Source organism: Danio rerio, chromosome 17 (genome assembly GCF_049306965.1).
Source record: "Danio rerio strain Tuebingen ecotype United States chromosome 17, GRCz12tu, whole genome shotgun sequence".
In the NCBI taxonomy this organism is placed as follows: Eukaryota; Metazoa; Chordata; class Actinopteri; order Cypriniformes; family Danionidae; genus Danio; species Danio rerio.
The window spans coordinates 16,893,105-16,914,674 of record NC_133192.1 but is presented as its reverse complement, the minus strand read 5'-3'; the positions used below and the strand labels follow the sequence as shown (position 1 = coordinate 16,914,674).

Genomic DNA, 21,570 nt, shown 5'->3' with positions numbered 1-21,570 from the left:
ACTCTCTAAATCTATAATTGCATCCATGCACACGAGCAGCAGCAGCACTGACACTGGAAAGGTATCCGGGCGCGTGCGGGGAGGGGGACATTATTCTACATCACATCACACGCGGCGTTACATGGCGTCTTTCTCAGCGACGCACTTGCTCCGTTTCTGACCCACAGGATATGTGCATGTTTTGACTCGCACGCGCCGATCCGAGGTCTGTCACCATTGCGGACACATTGCAACATGCGGTGATGCTCTGACGCGAAGGCTATGGGTTCAGGTGCATCCTCTCCGAATATCATCCGAGGTCTTTCGGCACCATTCCGATATGCGTGAGTGTGTGGGATGTAAATAAGAGAAGCGCATGATGCGGCTTTCCCTCGAGGATGTTTGCTGATGGAGAGGTGAGACGAACGATTTACCGATATGAAGGTTATACCTGTGTGCTTTGCATTTCGTGCACGACACGAGCACGGGTTTTAAATATCATATCATTTTTTCATTCATCTCTTGAGGGATTTTTGAGTTATAATAATTAAACACGACACGAGCATAGGGACATTGGTTCTCACGGGATGCTTCATGCGTCCTTTCAGGATAGCTACGATGCGGTTTTGCTTAAAATAGACAAAGCGGTCGAGATGTATTCAGAGAGAGAAAGAGAGGGAGCATGGCATATTTAAGAAAATCCATATTTCGTGTAGTGATATGTCAGATGAGACAGTGTGTTTTAAGATGACCTTCAGCATCCCTGGCGAAACACATCACCTTGCACAGAACACGTTCATTTGGGATGCTTTGAGATGCGCGTTCATTAAATATATTAACATCATGTCGCTGATGGGAGAGACGCGAGTTTTGCGTGTAGCCTGCTAAATAATCCACACAAATGCTTCATATTTAATTGTTTTGCATCTTCTTCTTCTTTTCATCTTCTCGTCCTTCATGCACATCTTCTATATTTATTAGACGTGAACACTGAAGCAGTACCAGCGTGCAACTCTGTGTCCCAAATACATCACAACACATTTAATACAGAAAAGGGCTTTTTCTTAAACACTGCCAGAAAGATGCAACCTTGTTGATCTAGCTGTTGACTATAGGAGTGTCATTTCATATCACGATGATAGTGATTAAAAGCACCATGGTTATCAATATTATCTTAGTTTTGTTAAAATTACCTGAAAAATACGCTAAATAACAAAAATATGTTCAATGATTAAAGTAAAATGTAAATATGTCACACACACACTTAATTCCACCAAGTTTGGTGTCTTAAAATAAAAAAATGACAATTAAAAATTTGCGGATTTATGGAATTTTGTGATAATGTAAACATGGACCCCTGCATTTTGGATTTGTTTAGTTTACTTATGTTTGTCTGATGTCACAAGGAAACGTAACTATTTTTCATTTTGTCAGCCTACTGGCTAATTAATAGGAATTCACACAAGTTGTCATATGAAAATGTACATTTTTAAAAGGAGGTGTGGCACCAAACCCCGGCCCTTAACCCAACCCTTATTGGGGGACTACTTCTCAAGCATCCATGTTTGCATTGTTTTTCATATTGCATAAAGATGCTTTAAGCCAAAAGGGTTATGCGACCTGACAGCCTGATCTCATAAGGGAAACGTAACTATTTTACATTTTGTTAGCTTAGTGGCGAATTATACGAATTCATACAAGTACAGTTATATTAAAATGTACGATTTTAAAAAGGAGGTGTGGCACCCAACACCACCCCTAAACTCAACCCTCATTTTGTCATTTTTGTGGCTAATTTGTACAAATTCATACAAATTCAGTTGTACGAAGATGTACGATTTTTAAAAGGAGGTGTGTCACCCAGCCTTGCTACTAAACGCAACCGTCTTTGGGGGAAATTAAAAAGTTGCAAATTACTGTGAGATAACATTAGGTAATTCAAGGTATTGTTTATTAAATCTGCACTTGAAAAACTACTACTCAAAGATGCTTTAAGCCAAAAAGGGTTGTGCAATCTGAAAGCCTGATCTCATGCGGAAACGTAACTATTTGATGCTTTGTCAGTTAAGTGGCTAATTTGTACGAATTCGTACAAGTTCAGTCATCCAGAAATGTACGATTTTAAAAAGGAGGCATGGCACCCAACCCCGCCCCTAAACCCAACCTTCATTGGTGGATGAGCAAATCGTACTTAATTGTATAAATGAGATCGCACCAGTGCTGTCACCTCACAGCAAGAAGGTCACTGATTCGAGCCTCGGATGGGTCTGTTGGCGTTTTTGTGTGGAGTTTGCATGTTCTCCCTGCGTTCGCATGGGTTTCCTCAGTGTGCTCCGGTTTCCCCCACAGTACAAAGACATGTGGTATAGGTGAATTGGTGAGGCTAAATAGTCCATAGTGTATGAGTGTGAATGAGTGTGTGTGTGGATGTTTCCCAGAGGTGGGTAACGGCTGGAAGGGCATCCGCTGCGTAAAAATGTGCTGGATAAGTTGGCGGTTCATTCCGCTGTGGTGACCCCAGATTAATAAAGGGACTAAGCCGAAAAGAAAATGAATGAATGAGATCGTACGAATTAGTCACTAAATCAAAAAGTTACAAATTGCCGTGAGATTGTGTTTTGTTTTGTTTTGAGTCAAGCTTCAGCTCCGTATTCTTAATAATGTGCAGCACACACTTTAAATGAAATGAATAAAATATAAATATTAATATAATCATGGATTTACTGTACATTGCAGCCTTTTTCGATTAGCTAATTGCAATGTTACAGAAGTTAGCATGCATTAACAAAATCATCATAATCAATCACGGTTTAAATGATAATGAAAATTTGAAATAGTAATAGTAACCTTCACAACATTTAGCGAGGTTTACCTTGAAACTGGTAATATCCACAACACTACTGTTGGCTTTAACAGGATCACACATTTCAATCAGGTCAGGAATTTAAAAATGAGTGAACCTTGGTGAAACAGGTGGACCTCAGTGGTGGTATCAAACTAAAAACACACAAATTTACAATACATTAGCTGGGATTTAAATTTCATCAAAAAAGAAAAAGGTTTAATCAGAGTAAATGACACATATTTAAGATTGAGCAGGTGTTTTTACAGCATACGTAACATGACATATCTTGTGATAATCTTCATAGAGTGGCATTGCATGCTGCTTTGCTAAAGTTACGGTACAATCGGGATTTGTTCGCCTCACAATGATGATGTGCCATTTTCCTACATCATATAATGACATTGGAAAGTATAGTGCAGCTACAAAAGGCCTATTCACATGTGACTAGTTTTCAAAACAGTTATAGTTACAATTCAGATGGGACTAACATGTTTATTACAGAGATGAGAGGTCTGCTTTCTAGATCCAGACATCATGTGCTCTGTTTCCATTACATCCTATTTTATAGAACTGACTGCTGAAAGAAGTAATTACATTACTACATAAAGAAATGATTATCACTTATATTTCATTATTGGTAAAAGTGTAGTAATCTGGTGAACTGATTCACATGAATACAATCACATTTTTACTACAAACACCATGGTTACATTATGACTTGAAAATCAAAAGCATGGCTAATTTACTACAACACTGCTTTTTAGTTTCGTTGATCTATTTTTTTAGTAAAACCATGATCATTTTTAGATACCCTTCAATATATTCCAGGCTAGTTTGATTAGTTTGTCTTTTTTAACTGAACCATAATTCTAAAGCAATATAAGATGTTCATTAGTTTATCTTCAGTCTTTTTGATTAATCATCATTACTTTTATTTCAGATGGCACTTTTATTTCACTGGTTAGCACTGTTGGCTCACAGAAATAAGGTTACTGGTTTGAGTCCCAGCTGGGCCAGTTGGCATTTCAGTGTGGAGTTTGCATGTTCTCCCTGTAATCTCCCATGTGGGTTTCCTCCAGGTCCTCCGGTTTTCCCCACAGTCTAAAGACATTCGCTATAGCTGAATTTGGATAAGCAAAAATGGCCGTAGTGTATGAGTGTGTGTGTGAATGTGAGAGTGTATGGGTGTTTCCCAGTATTGGATTGCAGCTGGAAGGGTGCCGCTGCATAAAAAACATATGCTGAAATAGTATGTGGTTCATTCCACTGTGGTGACCACTGATAAATAAGGGACTAAGCCTTAGAAAAATGAATAAATGAGTGACTTATTTCAGTGACCACTGTAGTTTTTCTTAATTCAATGGAATTTTGTCCACATCTGTGTGTAAGGCAAGAAATCTCACCTGGTTTAAAAGATTACTCTGATCTGGCTCGAGTTTCCCACTCGTAAAAACAATTTTGTGGTACGTTCACTTTTTAAATACAACTTATCCAATATGACTCGAACACACTATTAATTATTTTATTTCTTCACCTAGAAGAAAACACATCGACATCTATAAAGAATAATGGCAAACTCCCAGCAGAAAATGTGTGAAAACACTGGCCAAAACAGACAAGGATAAAAGTTATTATTATTATTATTATTATTATTATTATGTCAGCAATCACAGTCTCAAAAAACAGTAGAAGGTACTGTAGTTGTAATAGAGTAATTTACTTTGGAATTACAACAGATGTTGTGTGATAAAATACAAACGACAGATTTAGTAGGAATTAGGTCTGCACAATATTAGAAAAATCTGAAATTGCAATATGTTATTTTAAATATTGCAATATGAATACCGTTTCATAAGATAGCTTACATTTGATGATTTTCTGGGGAGTCTAACAGTATTCAGGAACAGAACTTAAATAACCACAATAAAAAATGCTTTGCTAACTTTGTTTTTTCTTGTTTCCTTTCCAAACAACAAAAAAGCAAGTAAAAATATTGTTTTGTTTTTACCGTCAAAAGTAATAAGTCACAATTAAGAGATTTCTCTTAAAACAAGCCAAATTATCTGCCAGTGGGGTGAGTAAAATAATCAGCTTTTCACTTTGATGTGTAGATTTTGGACTAGAAACAAGGCAAAAATTCTAAGAACAATGTTTTAGTGCATACATCATATACATTTTGTACAAATACAATGATCAAATACAATTCTGTAGCTACTGGTCAACTATAATTCAGACTGGACATTGCATATCTTTGCGATGTGACAATTGCAGATGCACACCTTACGATATCGATGCTAAAACGATATAGACCATTTCAATGTGGTCATGTTATTAGCCCATGAACATTTCCTGCTTATTTTTTAATTATTTCCTTACTGTAACATGAGGCAATTCAATCATATCTTAATGTTAAAACAGCCATCATAACATTGTTTATCAATATGTGGCTCTTTTTGCATTCCCAGAAGCTACGTATAGAAATAAAAATGTAAAACTGGAAATACATTGGGACCAATACTTATGTTTACATCCACTGGAAATGTTCTGTATTGTGCGGCCCTAGTGGTAATATAAAATCACAAAACACATCAGTGAAACTCATCCTGTCTAAATGTAAAGAGTACAATCAAAGACCAGTTTTGAATAGGATTAAGGTCTGAGATTGTATTGATTGCTCACATTGACAGTTCTTTCATTTACCATTCGACAAAGAATAAACCTCCAAAAAATTTATCTCACTTAGTCACATCGACTGGTTGTCACTCTGAATAGCCCATTGCAGCTCTGGCTTTTTGTATATATTTCAAGCAAAAAAAAAAATAAAAATGGATTACCCACTAGGAAACAGGATACTCAATGCCAAACACTATACAAACTAAAAGACTCTCCCTCAGGACCATTAAATCGCCCCGCAGGGCCTTTAAACAGCTGATTATTGACAACTTTCTAAACGTAGCGAAATGTAACATGTATTAGCAGTAATTATATTCTATTATGTGCTAGATGTGACCGATGTTTGATTTAACAGGTGTGTAATCTATTTCCCAGAAGCCTCATCTGTGGCCCCGGATCATTTACTGAGAGCTTTCTCTGTGATATAAGATGATTGAGTCACAAATGCACTGATAAACCTTTTAAACAGCTCTTACACGTGTCCACGCGTGGATTAATGGCAAATGGACACTGCGGAGATGAAACTAAGCTCATTTCTCAACGTAGCGCAGTGTAAAACGCGTGTGTAAAACCCCACAGGCGGAATGCATTATGAATATAAGATGTAGGCGTGTTAGATAGGGAATATTTCAGGAGCCTGAACAGAAAAACCTCTATATTAACTACTTACGTCTATATTTTCAATCAAATCTTATTAAGAATCTTATTTAGAATTTAGAATATTAGGAATAGGATTTATTAAGAATCCTTTACTGTATTTAACATGTTTTTCATTGTCATGTTTTTGTTTTATTTGTTTGTTTAGTCAATGAAACTCATATTTTAGTCATTTTCAACCCATATTGTAAAAAAAAAATAAAAAAATCCATAAAATTTAATGTAAAAAAAAAACAGCAGGTGTATATGCCAGAGGTTTACTGTTAAAAATACAGCAGAAAACTTCAAATCATTTTTTAAATTCTACAGTAAACTACTGCGTTTCATTATTTTATAGTTTTACATCAGTGTTTTGAAGTATGAACATCTACAAATCATACCTTTGTTACAGAGACGAAAACACAACTGTACACAGGTGATGAGAAAGTCATATGATGAACAAAATCTCATCACAAACAACTTTTCCCAGGAGCAGAGAAATAAGCTAATATATAGAAGGTGCTGGGTGTCATTCACACAACTACTCAACACCATCAGGGTAACACAAATAAAAATTAAATAATGCAATAAACATTATTTATCAATTTTCAAGTGATGGGTTGCAGCTAGAAGGACATTCGCTGCGTAAAACATATGCTGAATAAGTTGGCGGTTCATTCCACTGTGGCGACCCCAGATTAATAAAGGGACTAAGCTGAAAAGAAAATTAATGAATGAATGATTATTTATCAAAATTAGATGTAACATTAAACGTTAATGTACAAAACTAATTAAAAAACTAAAAAAGAACTATAGTAATGTCAACAAAGGTGTCATGCCGGTAATTCTAGGCAAGTCAATTTACAGTTATTAACTAGATATACAGTATTTACGAAACATAGGCTACTGTTAACTAAGGGCGTACTTACACTATGCCATCCGAACCAAGCTCAGCCCCATTTCCCAGATCGTTTTTGAAGTACTGTATGAGTGCTCTGAATCGGGCTCAGGCGCAGTTCACTTGGCCGGCCCTGGCGCGGTTGGAAGCGGTGTGCCAGAGCGCGGTTCACTTGAGCTCAGCTTGTGAGTGCAAAACGCTTCTGAGCCCGAAACTGAAGACGAGACGTGACTTTTAAGGGAATCCTGTGGATTAATCAATCACTTACTGTTCAACGATTGCAAACTGTTGTAAATTATTAAAGAGGCAAACCTCTCACTGCATGACAGCTGCACCTTCAGCAAACCTCCTAATTCCTGCAGCACGAGGACAGCGTCAAAAGTGGCGGATCTGTTCGGCGAAATATTTGACTGTGTGTCACTGCATATTAAACAACTAAAACTATATAACTAAAGAAATGTCCACTGTACTGAGCGAGAGCGCTTCCACACTGAACAGCACATCATCGATGACGTGAGCGTGCTCAGGCCCGAATGCGATGTGAGTGTAGGCTGTTGTGGGAGATGGGAGGGGGGACAAGTTTTTTGATACAATGTAAAAAATTATGTGATAATTCAGCCAAAAATGTACAATTGTTGTTAATTTACTAACCCTCAGACCATCAAATAACATTAAAGGAGATGGTTAGCTTAAACTGTGGTCCTTAAAGGGGTGGTCCACTACGATATCACATTTTATTCATTCATTCATTCATTCATTTAGTTAATGTGTAATGTAGCTGTGTGAAAAAACAAAATCTCTGAATTTAAGACACTTAAAGTTTAATGAAAAAGGAGATATTGGCTTTTGCAGTTAGCTTAGCAAAGCCAACAGCGAATAAAGTTTGGGGACTACAAAAAATACATCCAGACTAGTGATGTCATAAAACCTTTATTTAGCTATTCTTATTAATCTGTCAAACCCCTGTAAACATCCACAATCTTCACCAGTGCTGTATTGTCTGTCTATGCGGTCGATTTCCCTGCGTCTACTTCTCTTAAAAGATATGTGAATGTTTCGTATTACTTACATATGCTTATAACCTAAATAATTATGAAAGACATTAGTCAGATTTTGTTTTAGAGAGTAGGGTAGAGCTAGTAGAGGCGTGGGGCCTCCTGGTGAAGTGGAGCAGATCCGCAAATCACGGCACATTATGTTAGCTGACCAACCAGAGCCTCTTGAGGGCGGGCCTTTCAGGGGAACTAGGAAATATGACAGCTGTTTTCATGTTAGCTGACTAGCTGTATGTAAGCAAAGATATATGAAAAAACTGGATTTTCTACAAATGAAGCTTAAACACACATTGCTTTACATCCTACAAACACAACCAAGCCTTTAAAATACACTCTGGATTAATACCAGTGGCTCCTAATGATACATTATGGTCTCAGGCTGGAATAATACTTTTGGTAATACTGTTGTAAATAGTGTTCAGTTTTTTGCACAGACCAATTGTTTTAATGGAGTCACAGATTTTACTTTTGTTTTAAGACATGCAGCATGTTTTGAAACCTAAAAACCGTCTTAAATGTTGGTAAAAATATTCAATGTTTTAACAAATAAAAAAATAACTTAAATTTAAGTCATTTATATATAACAGAATGACATTTTAGGGTGGTATGGTGGCTCGGTGGGTAGTACTGTCACCTCACAGCAAGAAGGTCCCTGGTTCGAGCCCTGGCTGAGTCAGTTGGCATTTCTGTGTGGAGTTTGCATTTGCTCCCCGTTTGCATGGGTTTTCTCAAGGTGCTCCGGTTTTCCTCACAGTACAAAGACATGTGGTACAGGTGAATTGAATAAACTAAATTGACTGTAGCATATGTGTGTGAATATGAGAGTATATGGGTGTTTTCCAGTTCTGGGTAGCAGCAAGAAGGCGTCCGCTGCATAAAAAACATGCCGGAATACTTGGCGGTTCATTCCGCTGTGGGGCCCCCTGATAAATAAGGGACTAAGCCAAAGGAAAATGAATAAATGAATGATTAATGACATTTTATATACATATATATATATATATATATATATATATATAAATGGCACTGGCTCTGTGTAAGAAAATGCATAATATAAGACCTTAAATTTTAATGAAAGGTATTAATATTAATTGCATTCATACATATTGGACCATATTTTGTGTTGTGATTCATCTTTGTTTACAATGTGCAATAGACACACACACACACACGCACATCATGCACAGTAATAATTAATATACAGAGTATATCTATGTATATAATAGAATATATTCCTGTCTGAAGGAATCCTGAAGAAAAAGTATTATATAGTATAATGTTCAGTTTCTATTATTTTTGTTTTTCCTGTTTGTGATTCTTTCGACTCTCAAGGCACTGGCAGTACTGTACCTAGACTAGTTTTTTATGAATCCCCAAGGATCACATTTTCAGCTAAAAGAAATTGCCTCTAATGTTTTATTGACGAAAAAAAGTCTACATCTTGCATGGCCTTAGGGAGCATAAATCAATAGTGGATTTAATTTCTGTGTGAACCACAGAATGGTCAGATGTGTGCTTCAATAGATCTGCATTTGCATATGTGTGTCAGAGATTTGACACCCAGTCAAACAGAGCAGAATATGATTAAGTTAAAGCTGTGAAGATGTTTTTATTGGCAGATGTCCCTGTGCAGTCTATTTAGTTCATTGAAGCAAACTAAACAAACAGAATATTTCATATTTATTGGCTTCTTAATGTAATATTTATTTGTTTATTATATGGTGTCAGCTTGTGATAACTGTAATGCTATTTTAAGCATAAACTGGAACGAGGGGAAAACTTTTTTTTTTAATTTGACTGCTGGACTGTTCCATGATGGACATATATATATGTTATACTATTATTACATAACATTATTATATACTCTCAGAAATAAAGGTACGCGAGCTGCCAATGGGGTGGTACCTTTTCAAAAGGTACAAATTTGTACCTAAAAGGTTCATATTAATACATCAGGGGTATATATTAGTACATAAAAAAATACAAAAGTGTTCCTCTTAAAATTTGTAGGTACTAATATACACTTTGAGGTACCAATATGGATTCAAGGACAAACGTGTACCTTTTAAAAAGGTACCACACCAGTGACAGCTCGCGTACCTTTATTTCTGAGAGTGTAATAATATAACATTTGATTGTGTACTACTAAATAATATTTAATTACGTTAAAATTGTATTTGTTTAAGTCTCACTATACAAAATATAATAGAAAAGGTTGTTATACTGTATATAGTTTATAGGTAAAATTTATACTTCTATATATTTATTGGGGGCCACCAGATTTCTCGGGGCCTTGGTTAAATCTGCTCCTGATTTTCTGTATGTTTTTTTGTAGTGATGCAGTTTATTTGTGAGAACAAAGTTAACAGGGCCAATATTAACTGTATTTATTTAATACTTTGCTTAGTTTGTCTGTGGATTTAGTTCTTAAAACACACATGAAAAATTACTTTAGTAATTTATAGTAAATATGATAGTGTTTTTGAACCATAACATACGTTATACTAGATATTTTTTTTGATTAAACAATAAACAAAAAAAACAAAGCGAATGTCAAAACCACCAAGGCTAGGAAAAACGTGTCGTAAAGCAATTAGTGGGAAACCGGAACAGGTGTAAGTGTGTGGTGCATAAATGGATTTGTAGTCCATCTGGTCACAGATTAGTAGTCCTGGCTGAAAGTAAATGATTCATTATTATCGACAAGCTTGGATTGCTGGTTATTGTGACAGGATATTGTAGTGTAGTCGACTGAGTGATTTGCAATTCTAGGTATGGGGCCCTAGCATCAAAACTGATTTTTTTCTCTCTAGATTTTTTTTTTTTTTTTTGTAAATAAAATACATGTTAAAAATATATTTTAACTGGAACCTTCTTATTATAATATTAAATACAATAAACTCACAAAAAAACACAAAGTTAAAAACCATGTACAGTCAATCAGCTATACTTCTGATTTGTGATTAGATATTAATATTTGCATGTGCAGTACGGAAAAAATATTCCACTATTTATGGGGGACTGCGGTTTAGAAAAAGAAATAATAACAATAAAATCTTAATGGTTATAGAAAAATTTTACAAAATATGCTAGAAAAATTATAAGATATTCATTCATTTTCTTTTCAGCTTAGTCCCTTTATTAATCTGGGGTCGCCACAGTGGAATGAACCGCCAAATTATCTAGCACGTTTTACCCAACGGATGCCCTTCCAGCCGCAACCCATGACTGAGAAACATCCATACACGCTCATTCACACACTATGGACAATTTAGCTCACACAATTCACCTAAAACACATCTTTGGACTTGTGGGGGAAACCGGAGCATCCAGAGGAAACCAACGCCAACACGGGGAGAATATGCAAACTCTACACAAAAATGCCAACTGACCCAGCCGAGGCTCAAACCAGCGACCTTTTTGCTGTGAGGCGAATGTGCTACCCACTGCGCCACCGCGTCAACCAAAATTATAGGATAGCTTTAGGATAATTAATATAGGCTTCTTAGTATTGGTTGGGGCCCCCTATTTCCCCAGGGCCCTAAGCGGTTGCTTACCTTACTTATTGGTTAAGTCCACCCCTGAGCGTAGTAGTAGAAAACTACAGTGCTGGGTAATTTGTTTATATTAGTATAGTTGTTGTAGCAATAGAACAGAATAGAATAGAATTGCCACAGACTAATTCAAGAACTCTACTGTAGTATGGTTCAAAAACAATATAAATGGCTATAGTATTTTTTTTTTGTGGGAATGCTTGACATAAAACAGCTGATATTTGACTGTACAGTGATTTAATCTATTTTATGTCTATTTTAGACTGACATTCATCTGGTTATAAAAAGAAGAAGCTGGGACATACAATCATTTTACCTTCTGGATATCAGCAAAACTGTCAGGTACATTTTTATTAGATTTTTATAATGTTTATTTGAGATTTGCTTGAGATTCATCTTTTGTTTCTGTCCTTCAAAGTTCTTAATTTGTTTTATAAACTATTCTTTAACTTTAAGTGTATTGTGTACAAAAAAATGCCATACTGATGTTCTCAATCATTCCACTGCCTGTAAAACGTCGGATTTCAGTGAGTAAACCAGACTGCGTTTTCATACCCGTCCTTGCAGTCTTACAGTGCAAATGCTATAAAGATGTAAATGCTTATTTATGTAAAGTCAAGAATTTCTGTGCTTATTAAAAGTTTGAGTTATGCAAACCTTCAATACAGTAGCATATTGTATATATATACCACAAATGTATTGCAAACATCAATGTGCTCATTCTGGAATCTGAAGAGAAATGAGTTCTTGTTTAAGGTATGCGAAGGCAACTAGCCAATCAGTGATTCAAAGTGATTTTGTAATTATGTTGTGCTGAGTAATGTTTTTGTTTGTACAGTCACTTACTGTACATTATTTCTATTGTACATCCATTGTACATTGTTTCTATAGTCAACATGCATGAAAAGTTGTTAACTTTAATTTAATTTTGACTTCAACTTCAACTTCTTTGTATAATTATCAGTTAACTTTTGCAAAATATAATAAAATTAATATAATATAATATAATATAATATAATATAATATAATATAATATAATATAATATAATATAATATAATATAATCAATTATTTTGCACACTATTTACAGAAATGTCACTGGATGTTGTGAATTTACAAGATTTACATTGTATACTGTTGCTCAGAGTTAAAAGATACATGGTAATTGACCTTAAATTTTAGTGCAGTCTATTGATAATAACTGCGTTTATACATAAATGGACCATATTTTGGGTCAACATTCATCTTTGTTTACAATCCATCATGGTTTAGTAATAATTAATATGCAGAAATATATCCTATTCTGTCTGACAGATACTTTGCACATACTGTAGGGTCATTTTAGGTCAAAGAAGAGTCTGTCAGCGCTGGTTGGAAATACTAAATATAGTTGCTGAAAACACTTCCAGTGGCTTCACCGACTGCTGATAGATTACACTGCTATGGAAAATGTAACAGTCCACTGTTTCTCTGGATTTACTGTATTTATTATGTATGGCTTTGAGTAAAATTGCAGTATTTGTTTAATTCTGTAATGGTTTAATAACAAATATTTAAAATTTTTACTAATACCAATGTCATTTAAGGCTTTTTTTCCCAAACTGACAATTTGTGAGAATAAATAATTATTTAGTACTTGTTGCGCTTAAAAAAATCAGTGTTATTCCACCAAATATTAATTTGTCATTTAGAAAATAATAATACTGAAAAAAACTATATATATATATATGTGTGTGTGTGTGTGTGTGTGTCATTTTAAGCAAAAATGCTCTACATGACAACATTTTTATTTGAAAGTTGTAAGGAATATCACTAGTAGTTGCAATAGAAATTGTTAAACTCAAACACATAACTAAATCATATACACACTCAGAAATAGACATAAAATCTGTCACCGGGGCGGTACCTTTTTAAAACGTACACTCAAGTGAACATTAGTACCTTTAGGGTACAATGTTGTACTTATAAGTTCACTTTTGTTCTATTTGTAGCTTTAATTTACTATGCAGTAAACATTTGTACTTTTTAGGTATCAATGTGTACCTTTAGGCACCTGTTAGGACCAAAAACTTACCTTTTAAACAGGTACCACCACAGTAACAGATTTTGTACCTTCACTGTAAATCAATAGCTGTATATTTAAACCAGACACTTATTCTGGGGAAGCAGACCCTTACAAAAATAACTGCAGTAAATGGAAGTAAAACTGCAGTACAACAGCAGTGTAAAAAAGTGAAACTGCAGTTAAATTAAGTACAATTGCAAAATTGCAATACAATGAAGTATAAACACAGTTCACATACAGTACAATAAAGTTCAACAGCTGTATAAGTTGCAGTAAACTGGAGTTAAAAACAAACTTGTAAACATCTTTACTGCACTTGTGCTGCTGTAGTCTAATGACAATGGAGTGGTAAAAGGTGTTCCTGGGGGTTTGTTCTTCAACATCTTCCAAGAATATTTTATATTATATGCTTTTTGTATTCAAGTAATTTTTTATTAGAATTTGAAGAGTTTATTTGCAAACACAAAGTGAACTGAACAGTACTTTAGCAGTAGCCTATTTACAAGGATAACTGTGGCAAAATTAAATGCAACTGCAAAATTGCAGTATAATCAGGTATAAACACAGTTTAACGACAATGCAGTTAAGTTCAACAGCAGTAAAATCTGCAGGACAACTGAAGTAGCATTAATTAAACTAAGAGAGGGACAATATAGTGATATGTTAAAAAAAATCATTGTACTTAGGTACATCAGTATTAAAAGTGCACTTTAGCTTGATTATGTATTGCAGTATTGCAGATGTATATCTATAGTTAATTATGCTTCTGCAAAGTGCAATGCAATATATTGTGGTAGTACTTCAGCAATAAAACTGAAGCAGGAAAAGTAGTAGTTGTACTGCAGTTGTATTGTAGAAGTACTTCAGTTGTATTGCAATACCGGTATGGCAGTTGTACAGTAGCAGGACTTGAGTTGTATTGCAGTAGCAGTACTGCATTATAGTAGCTGTAGTACTTCAGTAACATAGCAGTAGTTGTACTGCATTAAAGTAGTAGTATCACCTCAGTACTTTTTCAGTAGTTTTACTGCAGTTGTACTGTAGTAGTAATTCTATTGCAGTAGTTGTGCTGCATACAGTTAAAGTCAGAATTATCAGCCTCTCTGTTTATTTTTTCCCCAATTTCTGTTTAACGGAGAGAAGATTTTTTCAACACATTTAAAATTATAAATTATAAACATAATAGTTTTAATAGCTCATTTCTGATAACTGATTTATTTTATATTTTACATGATGACAGTAAATAATATTTGACTAGATATTTTTCAAGACACTTCTGTACAGCTTAAAGTGACATTTAAAGGCTTAACTAGGTTAATTAGGTTAATTAGGCAGGTTAGGGTAATTAGGCAAGTTATTGTATAACAATGGTTTGTTCTGTTGACTATCGAAAAAATATATAGCTTAAAGGGGCTAATAATTTTGACCTTAAATGGTTTTTAAAAAATAAAAGAATGCTTTTATTCTAGCCAAAATAAAACAAACAAGACTTTCTCCAGAAGAAAAAATATTATCAGACATACTTTTAAAATTTCCTTGATCTGTTAAACATCATTTAGAAAATATTCAAAAAAGAACAAAAAAGCTAATAATTCTGACTTCAACTGTATGTACTGTAGTAGTACTTCAGTTGTATTGCAGCAGATGTACTGCAGTTGGTTGTATTGTAGTACTGCAGTTGTATTGTAGTAATACTGCAATATACCTAAACAATGCAGTTTCTTTGTGTCCAAAAACCCTGCAATTTTCAGTAGTTATCTAAAACTGCAGTGTTCCTTTAAAAAAAAACTGCAGTAATTTTTTGTAAGGGGAGAAATACTGATTTATACATAGGTGTCACTGTATCAGAACAGCAGTGACTCTCATGTGTTGCTCTTTTTAGTGTTGGACACATAATGGTAATTGATATTATTAGCCTTTGGCTTGCTATCAGACAGCTTACAATGTGTTGCTAATGACACACAAACCATGTTTCCCTTTGCCATCTCATTCAGAAATGCTTTGAAAATCTTAGAACATCTGATTGAAGAAGATAATGATATTAATAGGAAGAAGTAAAGGCTCAGCGCACAAGCTGAAGTGTCGGGTTTCAAGGTTGTGACAATGGGAAAAAACAGTGTTTTTAAACTGCATTTTAAAGAAGCAGATGTTTTGAGATGCAGATCCACAACCTCAGAGTTGACAACATGTCTGTCTGTCATAAGAAATTTATCAGTTATTGTTGAAACGTACAGTTGAGATCAGAATTATTAGCCCCACGTATATTTTCCCCCAATTTCTAAAATAAAACACACTTCTAAACATAATATTTTTAATAACTCATTTCTAATAATTGATTGATTTTTATCACTGCTATGATGGCAGTACATACTATTTTACTTGATATTTTTCAAGATACTAGTATTCAGTTTAAAGTAACAATTAAAGGCGTTTAATTAGGTTAACAGTGCAAGTTAGGGTAATTAGGAAAGTCATTGTATAACAGTTTTTTTGTTCTGTAGACAGTTTGACAAAAAAGGGGGCTAATAATATTGACCTTAAAATGTTTTTAAAAAAAAAATAAAAACTGCTTTTATTCTAGCATATATAAATCAAATAGGACTTTCTCCAGAAGAAGAGAATTATAGGAAATACTGTGAAAAATGTCTTGCTCTGTTAAACATCATTTGGGAAATATTTAAAGAAAAAACTGCTTCACTCTGATTGAATGTTTTAAATTTTAAAGAATAGATTGCCATTTCATACAATAACTCAAACTGACTTGTAGTTCACCTTCCTGACTTTGTCTGCTTCCCACCCAAAGGCCAGAGTATGCCATCTCCACCAACTTACAGGATTCTACGACCCCTCCTGCTCGGTATCTTTCTGCTGGGATGCTTCGTGACTCTGTTTTTAATGTACATTAAACCATCAACAAGCTGGTTGTCCGGCCCCGTCGAGTCCGAAACCTCCACAGCCCGAGCGAAGAGCCTACTCTCCAATAGGAGCGACCAGAACCAGACCACCATCCTGGTATGGCTTTGGCCTTTTGGCGAAACCTACGACCTGAACGTCTGTAGCTCGCTATTCAGCATCGATGGCTGCTTCGTCACCGCCGACCGAAACCTTTACAACAAATCGGATGCTGTGGTCATCCATCACAGGGACATCACCAGCGACCTATCTAACATGCCGCCGGCGTATCGGCCCACGCTGCAAAGGTGGATCTGGATGAACTTTGAGTCGCCGTCACATTCGTCACAATTACCCGGAATTGAAAATTTGTTCAATTTGACTCTAAACTATCGGCAGGATGCTGATATAGAAGTGCCTTATGGATCGATCGTCGCAGCCCAAGGCGAGGAGGATTTTGTGCCACCAAGCAAAACCAAGCTCATCTGTTGGATCGTCAGCAACTGGAATCCGGATCACGTCCGAGTCAAATACTACAACGAATTGTACAAGCACATTGAGGTCCATGCATACGGACAGGCTTTTGGCGAGTACATCTCTGACCAGGACTACTTCCCGACAATCGCGAGCTGTAAGTTCTACCTGGCGTTTGAAAACTCCATTCACAAGGATTATATCACTGAAAAACTGTACAACCCACTTTCAGTCGGAACCGTGCCAGTGGTTCTCGGGCCACCAAGGGAGAACTATCAAAACTTTGTTCAGGGTAATGCGTTCATTCATGTGGATGATTTCCCGTCTCCAAAAGAGCTGGCTGATTACCTGCTGTTCCTGGACAAAAACGAGGAGCTCTACCTGAAGTACTTTGAGTGGCGCAAACACTTTAAGGTGAAAAAGGCATACTTTTGGGCCGAGCACACGTGTTTGGCCTGCGATTACGTCCGAAGGCACAATGAGTACAAGGCTATTAACAATCTTGATAAGTGGTACTGGGGTTAATCTGCACCTGATCCATTGGACCAGCTCATAATGAAAGTTGCTTGAAGAGGGTCTGTTGCAAGCACTTACAGACTTTTATTTTTGTAAAACAGCCCAAAGTAGATGTACAAATACTTTGTTGTTCGGTTTCATGCATTTAGGAATATGGATGTGAATCATGCATTTTTAAGGTTTACTAAGTACATTTTTATTTATTACAAAGAAAAAAAAGAATTGACCAAAATGCATTTAAAGGGGCAGTGCGCTTAAAAAACTAATTTATTCACCTTTCTGACTTCTGTGGAGCACAAAAGAAGATATTCATGTAAGCAAATCCTGCATTTTATTGTTGAAGAAGTGATAAATGTACTAAAATGCCGGGTTGTTGCAACCCAATGTTGGGTAAAATATGGATAAACCTAATCGTTGGGTTAAAATTGTAATTTAAATGTAATTCAATTTTTTTTTGACTTTGTCCATATTTCACCCAATTTTGGGTAATGGCAACTTTTATTTTTAGAGTGTGTTTATTTGAAAGGCTGAATCTAAAAAAAACTTCTTGCTTTAAATGCTTTTAAATGAGATAATTCACCCAAAAATCATGAACGAGGTGTTCCATTTTGGTATCTGCATCAAATAAAATTTACAAAAGACTTTTTATATACATAGAAAACATATTAAAAGCAAATAAAGAGGTTACTTTATAGTCTCAAATAACTTTTCTAAAAATAAAATGTAAAATATGGGTAAAGTAACTTTATTATTTAGTAGTTATACAACAACCGTATTCTGACCGACACTTATTGTTTTATAAAAGAACAAGTGATCACTGAATTTTTTGATATTTTAAATGATTTAAATCTTACAAATGGGTAAAACATGACCGTTAATAATGTATTTTGCCCTGAAGGTATATATTTAAAAAAATGCTGGGTTGTTTTAACCCATAGTTGTGTCAAATATAAACAAACCAACCCAGACTCATTCTAAAAACGTACCCCTAAATATATTTCTGGAGAGCAGCAAATACGTCCCAGGAGGTACTTTTTTTTGCAGGTTTTGTTCTTCATGAATCCCCAAGAGACTGCTGTGTATGCTTTTTGAGATCTCAAATTTCTCTCGCGAGTGCCATTCGTGCCTGCTGTTCTCACATAAATTCACCAGAGGCTGCTGTTGACTGACTCCCCCAACACCCACCCTCCCTTCTTAAACCCAACCGATAGTGTTTTCTAGTGATAGGTCGTTTTATGTGATTTAAGAAGTAGTATATCGTTCATTCGCACATGCGCAAATTTTTGCATGTGGAGTAGAAGAGTAGTTCAAGTCTTCTATCGTGTTTGATACATTCATTCATCACGTGAAAGACAGAAGCCAATCATATGCATTTAGAGCCGGAAAAAGATTTGATCCGTTCATTTCTTGAGTCTCGAGGTTTGATTAATCTCTTTACATGCTGTCACATGATGAACGAATGACTCAAAAACCAGAAGACTCGAATCATGGCTCCTTTCTGCTCAGACTGCGTGCATTGGTTAAGCTTACAACTCGTAACATTAATAATTGTTATTAATATATTTTGGCAAATGGGATGAAGAGAAGTTTCATAAACTAATTTCAAGAGGAGCACAAAATATGATTGAACACAACTTGCTGCTCATCTGTAATCAGTAATAATCCAATCAGATTGATCCAAGCTTACAACGAATGGACCAATTTTTCCCTACTGCCTTATCTTCATTTTGGAAGAATCCCCTCTTTCAGCCCATCTTTTTTTCCTCCCTTTTTTAAGGGGAGCTCTTGAGACTAAACTGATCTCAGATCTCCTATATGCTTATTAACCAGGTGGGAGCCTTGGGCTCAATTATTTCCGAGCTCAGGGTTCTTTCCCGGGACAGCATGACAAACCTGCTATTAATGCCAAGCACATCTAATTGGGAACTCTTGAAATGACAAAATGACTTGAAAAAAGATTTGTTGATCTTAATGAACGAGACTCAAACTCAAAACAGTCTGAGTCAGTAAAATGATTAAAACTTCCCATCACTAGCACCGGTTGACCAGAGCCCACCCACTTCCCTAAACCCAACCGGCTGTTTTTGCAAAAAAAAAAAAAAAAAGCCAGAAAAAGCCATTTTACCACATTCTCACCGTTATTTACTTGTTTATTTTGTTTTTTGGCTTTTGTCTTACCTGCTTTCTGGGTCTTTTCTTTGCCATACTTAAACCACGTTATTATAATCAACTCCACTCCACATTACAAGTCCATTGACGTATGCCAGGGGTGTCCAAACTCGGTCCTGGAGGGCCGGTGTCCTGAAGAGTTTTGCTCCAACCTTAATCAAACACACCTGAACCAGCTAATCAAGGTCTTACTAGATATACTAGAAAATTCTTGGCAGGTGTGTTGAAGCAAGATGGAGCTAAACTCAGTTTGGACACCCCTGACGTATGCGGTGAGCAACTGAACAAACTAGTAACAGAGGAAAAGCCGTCCATAAGGAGATTAGCGGTCAGCTGGTAAGTGTGAAAAGAAACGGCATTAAACTAACCTGTAACATTCATTTTAAAGATAAAATGCAGCCATACGTACCTCTGGCTACATAATCCACAATCTCCAGAAATGTCTTTAGGGCTACGTTTTCAGAATGTTGGGACAAACACAATCATTTGGTTGTTTAATTGACAAAAATCACCCAGCATTTGTAAGTAAGCTAACTTTTATGCGTGCAAAATTCAAAGTTCAACAAAAGGTGAAATTTCTGCCATCATTTGACATTCCAAAGTTTCTTTTCCAGGAATATACTTAAAAAACAAGTTGGTTCAACTGTATTTGCCTATACAATTACAGTCAATGGTATCCAAAATGGCACACTCAAAAAGAAATGTTTTTAAAGTATTTTTAATCGTGTTCAGCAGAAGAAAGCTCTACTTTTTGCATCAATTTGACTAAACAAAAAAATAATGATTTGCTTCTGGGTGAACTAGCCCTTTAAAATTTCATACTCATCATACAAAAAAAACAATCCTGTCCATTTAATGTGAAAACCGAGCACTTTCTAAAACAGATTTTTAAGCTTTATTTATATATCATTGGTTATTGTGTAAATGTTAGTGCTAGAGTCATCTATGCAGTGTTTACAGAACTCATGTTGTGCAAAATGTCTATGTACTGTAAATGTAATGTGTATAGTATGTATTTTGAGACGACCTGCCTTTCATTTCCATAGTTTTTGGATGTTTTTTTATGCACTCTCATCATTTACTATGCCATATAAATGGACACCGCAGTGACCAACGTGCATTCGCTACTGGAATACAAACACACCAGGAGTCCACCGTTGCTGATAATGTTTTTATCGTACTGAATAACTGCTTATAATAAGTACAGTAGCTTCCATGGCTTGGATATGCGATACTGTTAAAGTATCAATGTGTGCTGTGAAATATTTAAATGTTACTTTAGTTTAACAGTGAAGTGTTGAGTCAAGAGCAGGAGGCTAATATACATAGTCATGTGTGGGTGGTGCCATATTCACAAGAATGCAGACAACTTTTTCCCAAATGTTGCCAAATGATTAGACGTGCTCGGATGTACCAGACAAATGAAATCATTATGTGAGAAATATAACGACTCTCCTTCCTAATCCTGAAGTTGCTTAGAACATTTGTTCGCTGCCAAAGTTTTCATTTGTTTTCATACTGATCTTTTATCTCTGGGATTCACAGCATCGCATTTCTCAGCACAGCTTTCATTTCGTGGTGAAGGACTGTTTTCGAACATGTACGTCAGGCTAATATTAGATGAGGGCGAAGAACTCTGTTATTGATCAGTGAGGATGTTTTTTCAGCTGAGCAGATGATACTGTCGTGTTCTTATTTGCAGTAAAAGCTCTAAACATCCTTAAAACAAGATTTTATTTTTTTTTTTTACCTCAGATGTAATTAGACCATTTTTATTATTGGTGTATTGTATAAATCATACTTAATTTGACAAGT

The 21,570-nt window shown here is 35.5% G+C and overlaps 1 protein-coding gene across 2 annotated transcripts; it reads left to right on the top strand.

Annotated features, from left to right (window-relative positions):
* fut9a (fucosyltransferase 9a) lies at window positions 1–20,597 on the top strand. Of its 2 annotated transcripts, XM_005169841.5 has the most exons (3): window positions 1–395; window positions 11,903–11,982; window positions 16,508–20,597. In XM_005169841.5, the coding sequence occupies exon 3, from the start codon at window positions 16,516–16,518 to the stop codon at window positions 17,593–17,595; it is 1,080 nt and encodes a 359-aa protein (XP_005169898.1). In that variant the 5' UTR covers window positions 1–395; window positions 11,903–11,982; window positions 16,508–16,515; the 3' UTR covers window positions 17,596–20,597.
* The last annotated feature ends 973 nt before the right edge of the window (window positions 20,598–21,570 follow it).

Bases quoted from the DNA above. Each gene is read 5' to 3' on its own strand.
- fut9a (XM_005169841.5), top strand. From the start codon at position 16,516: ATGCCATCTCCACCAACTTACAGGATTCTACGACCCCTCCTGCTCGGT.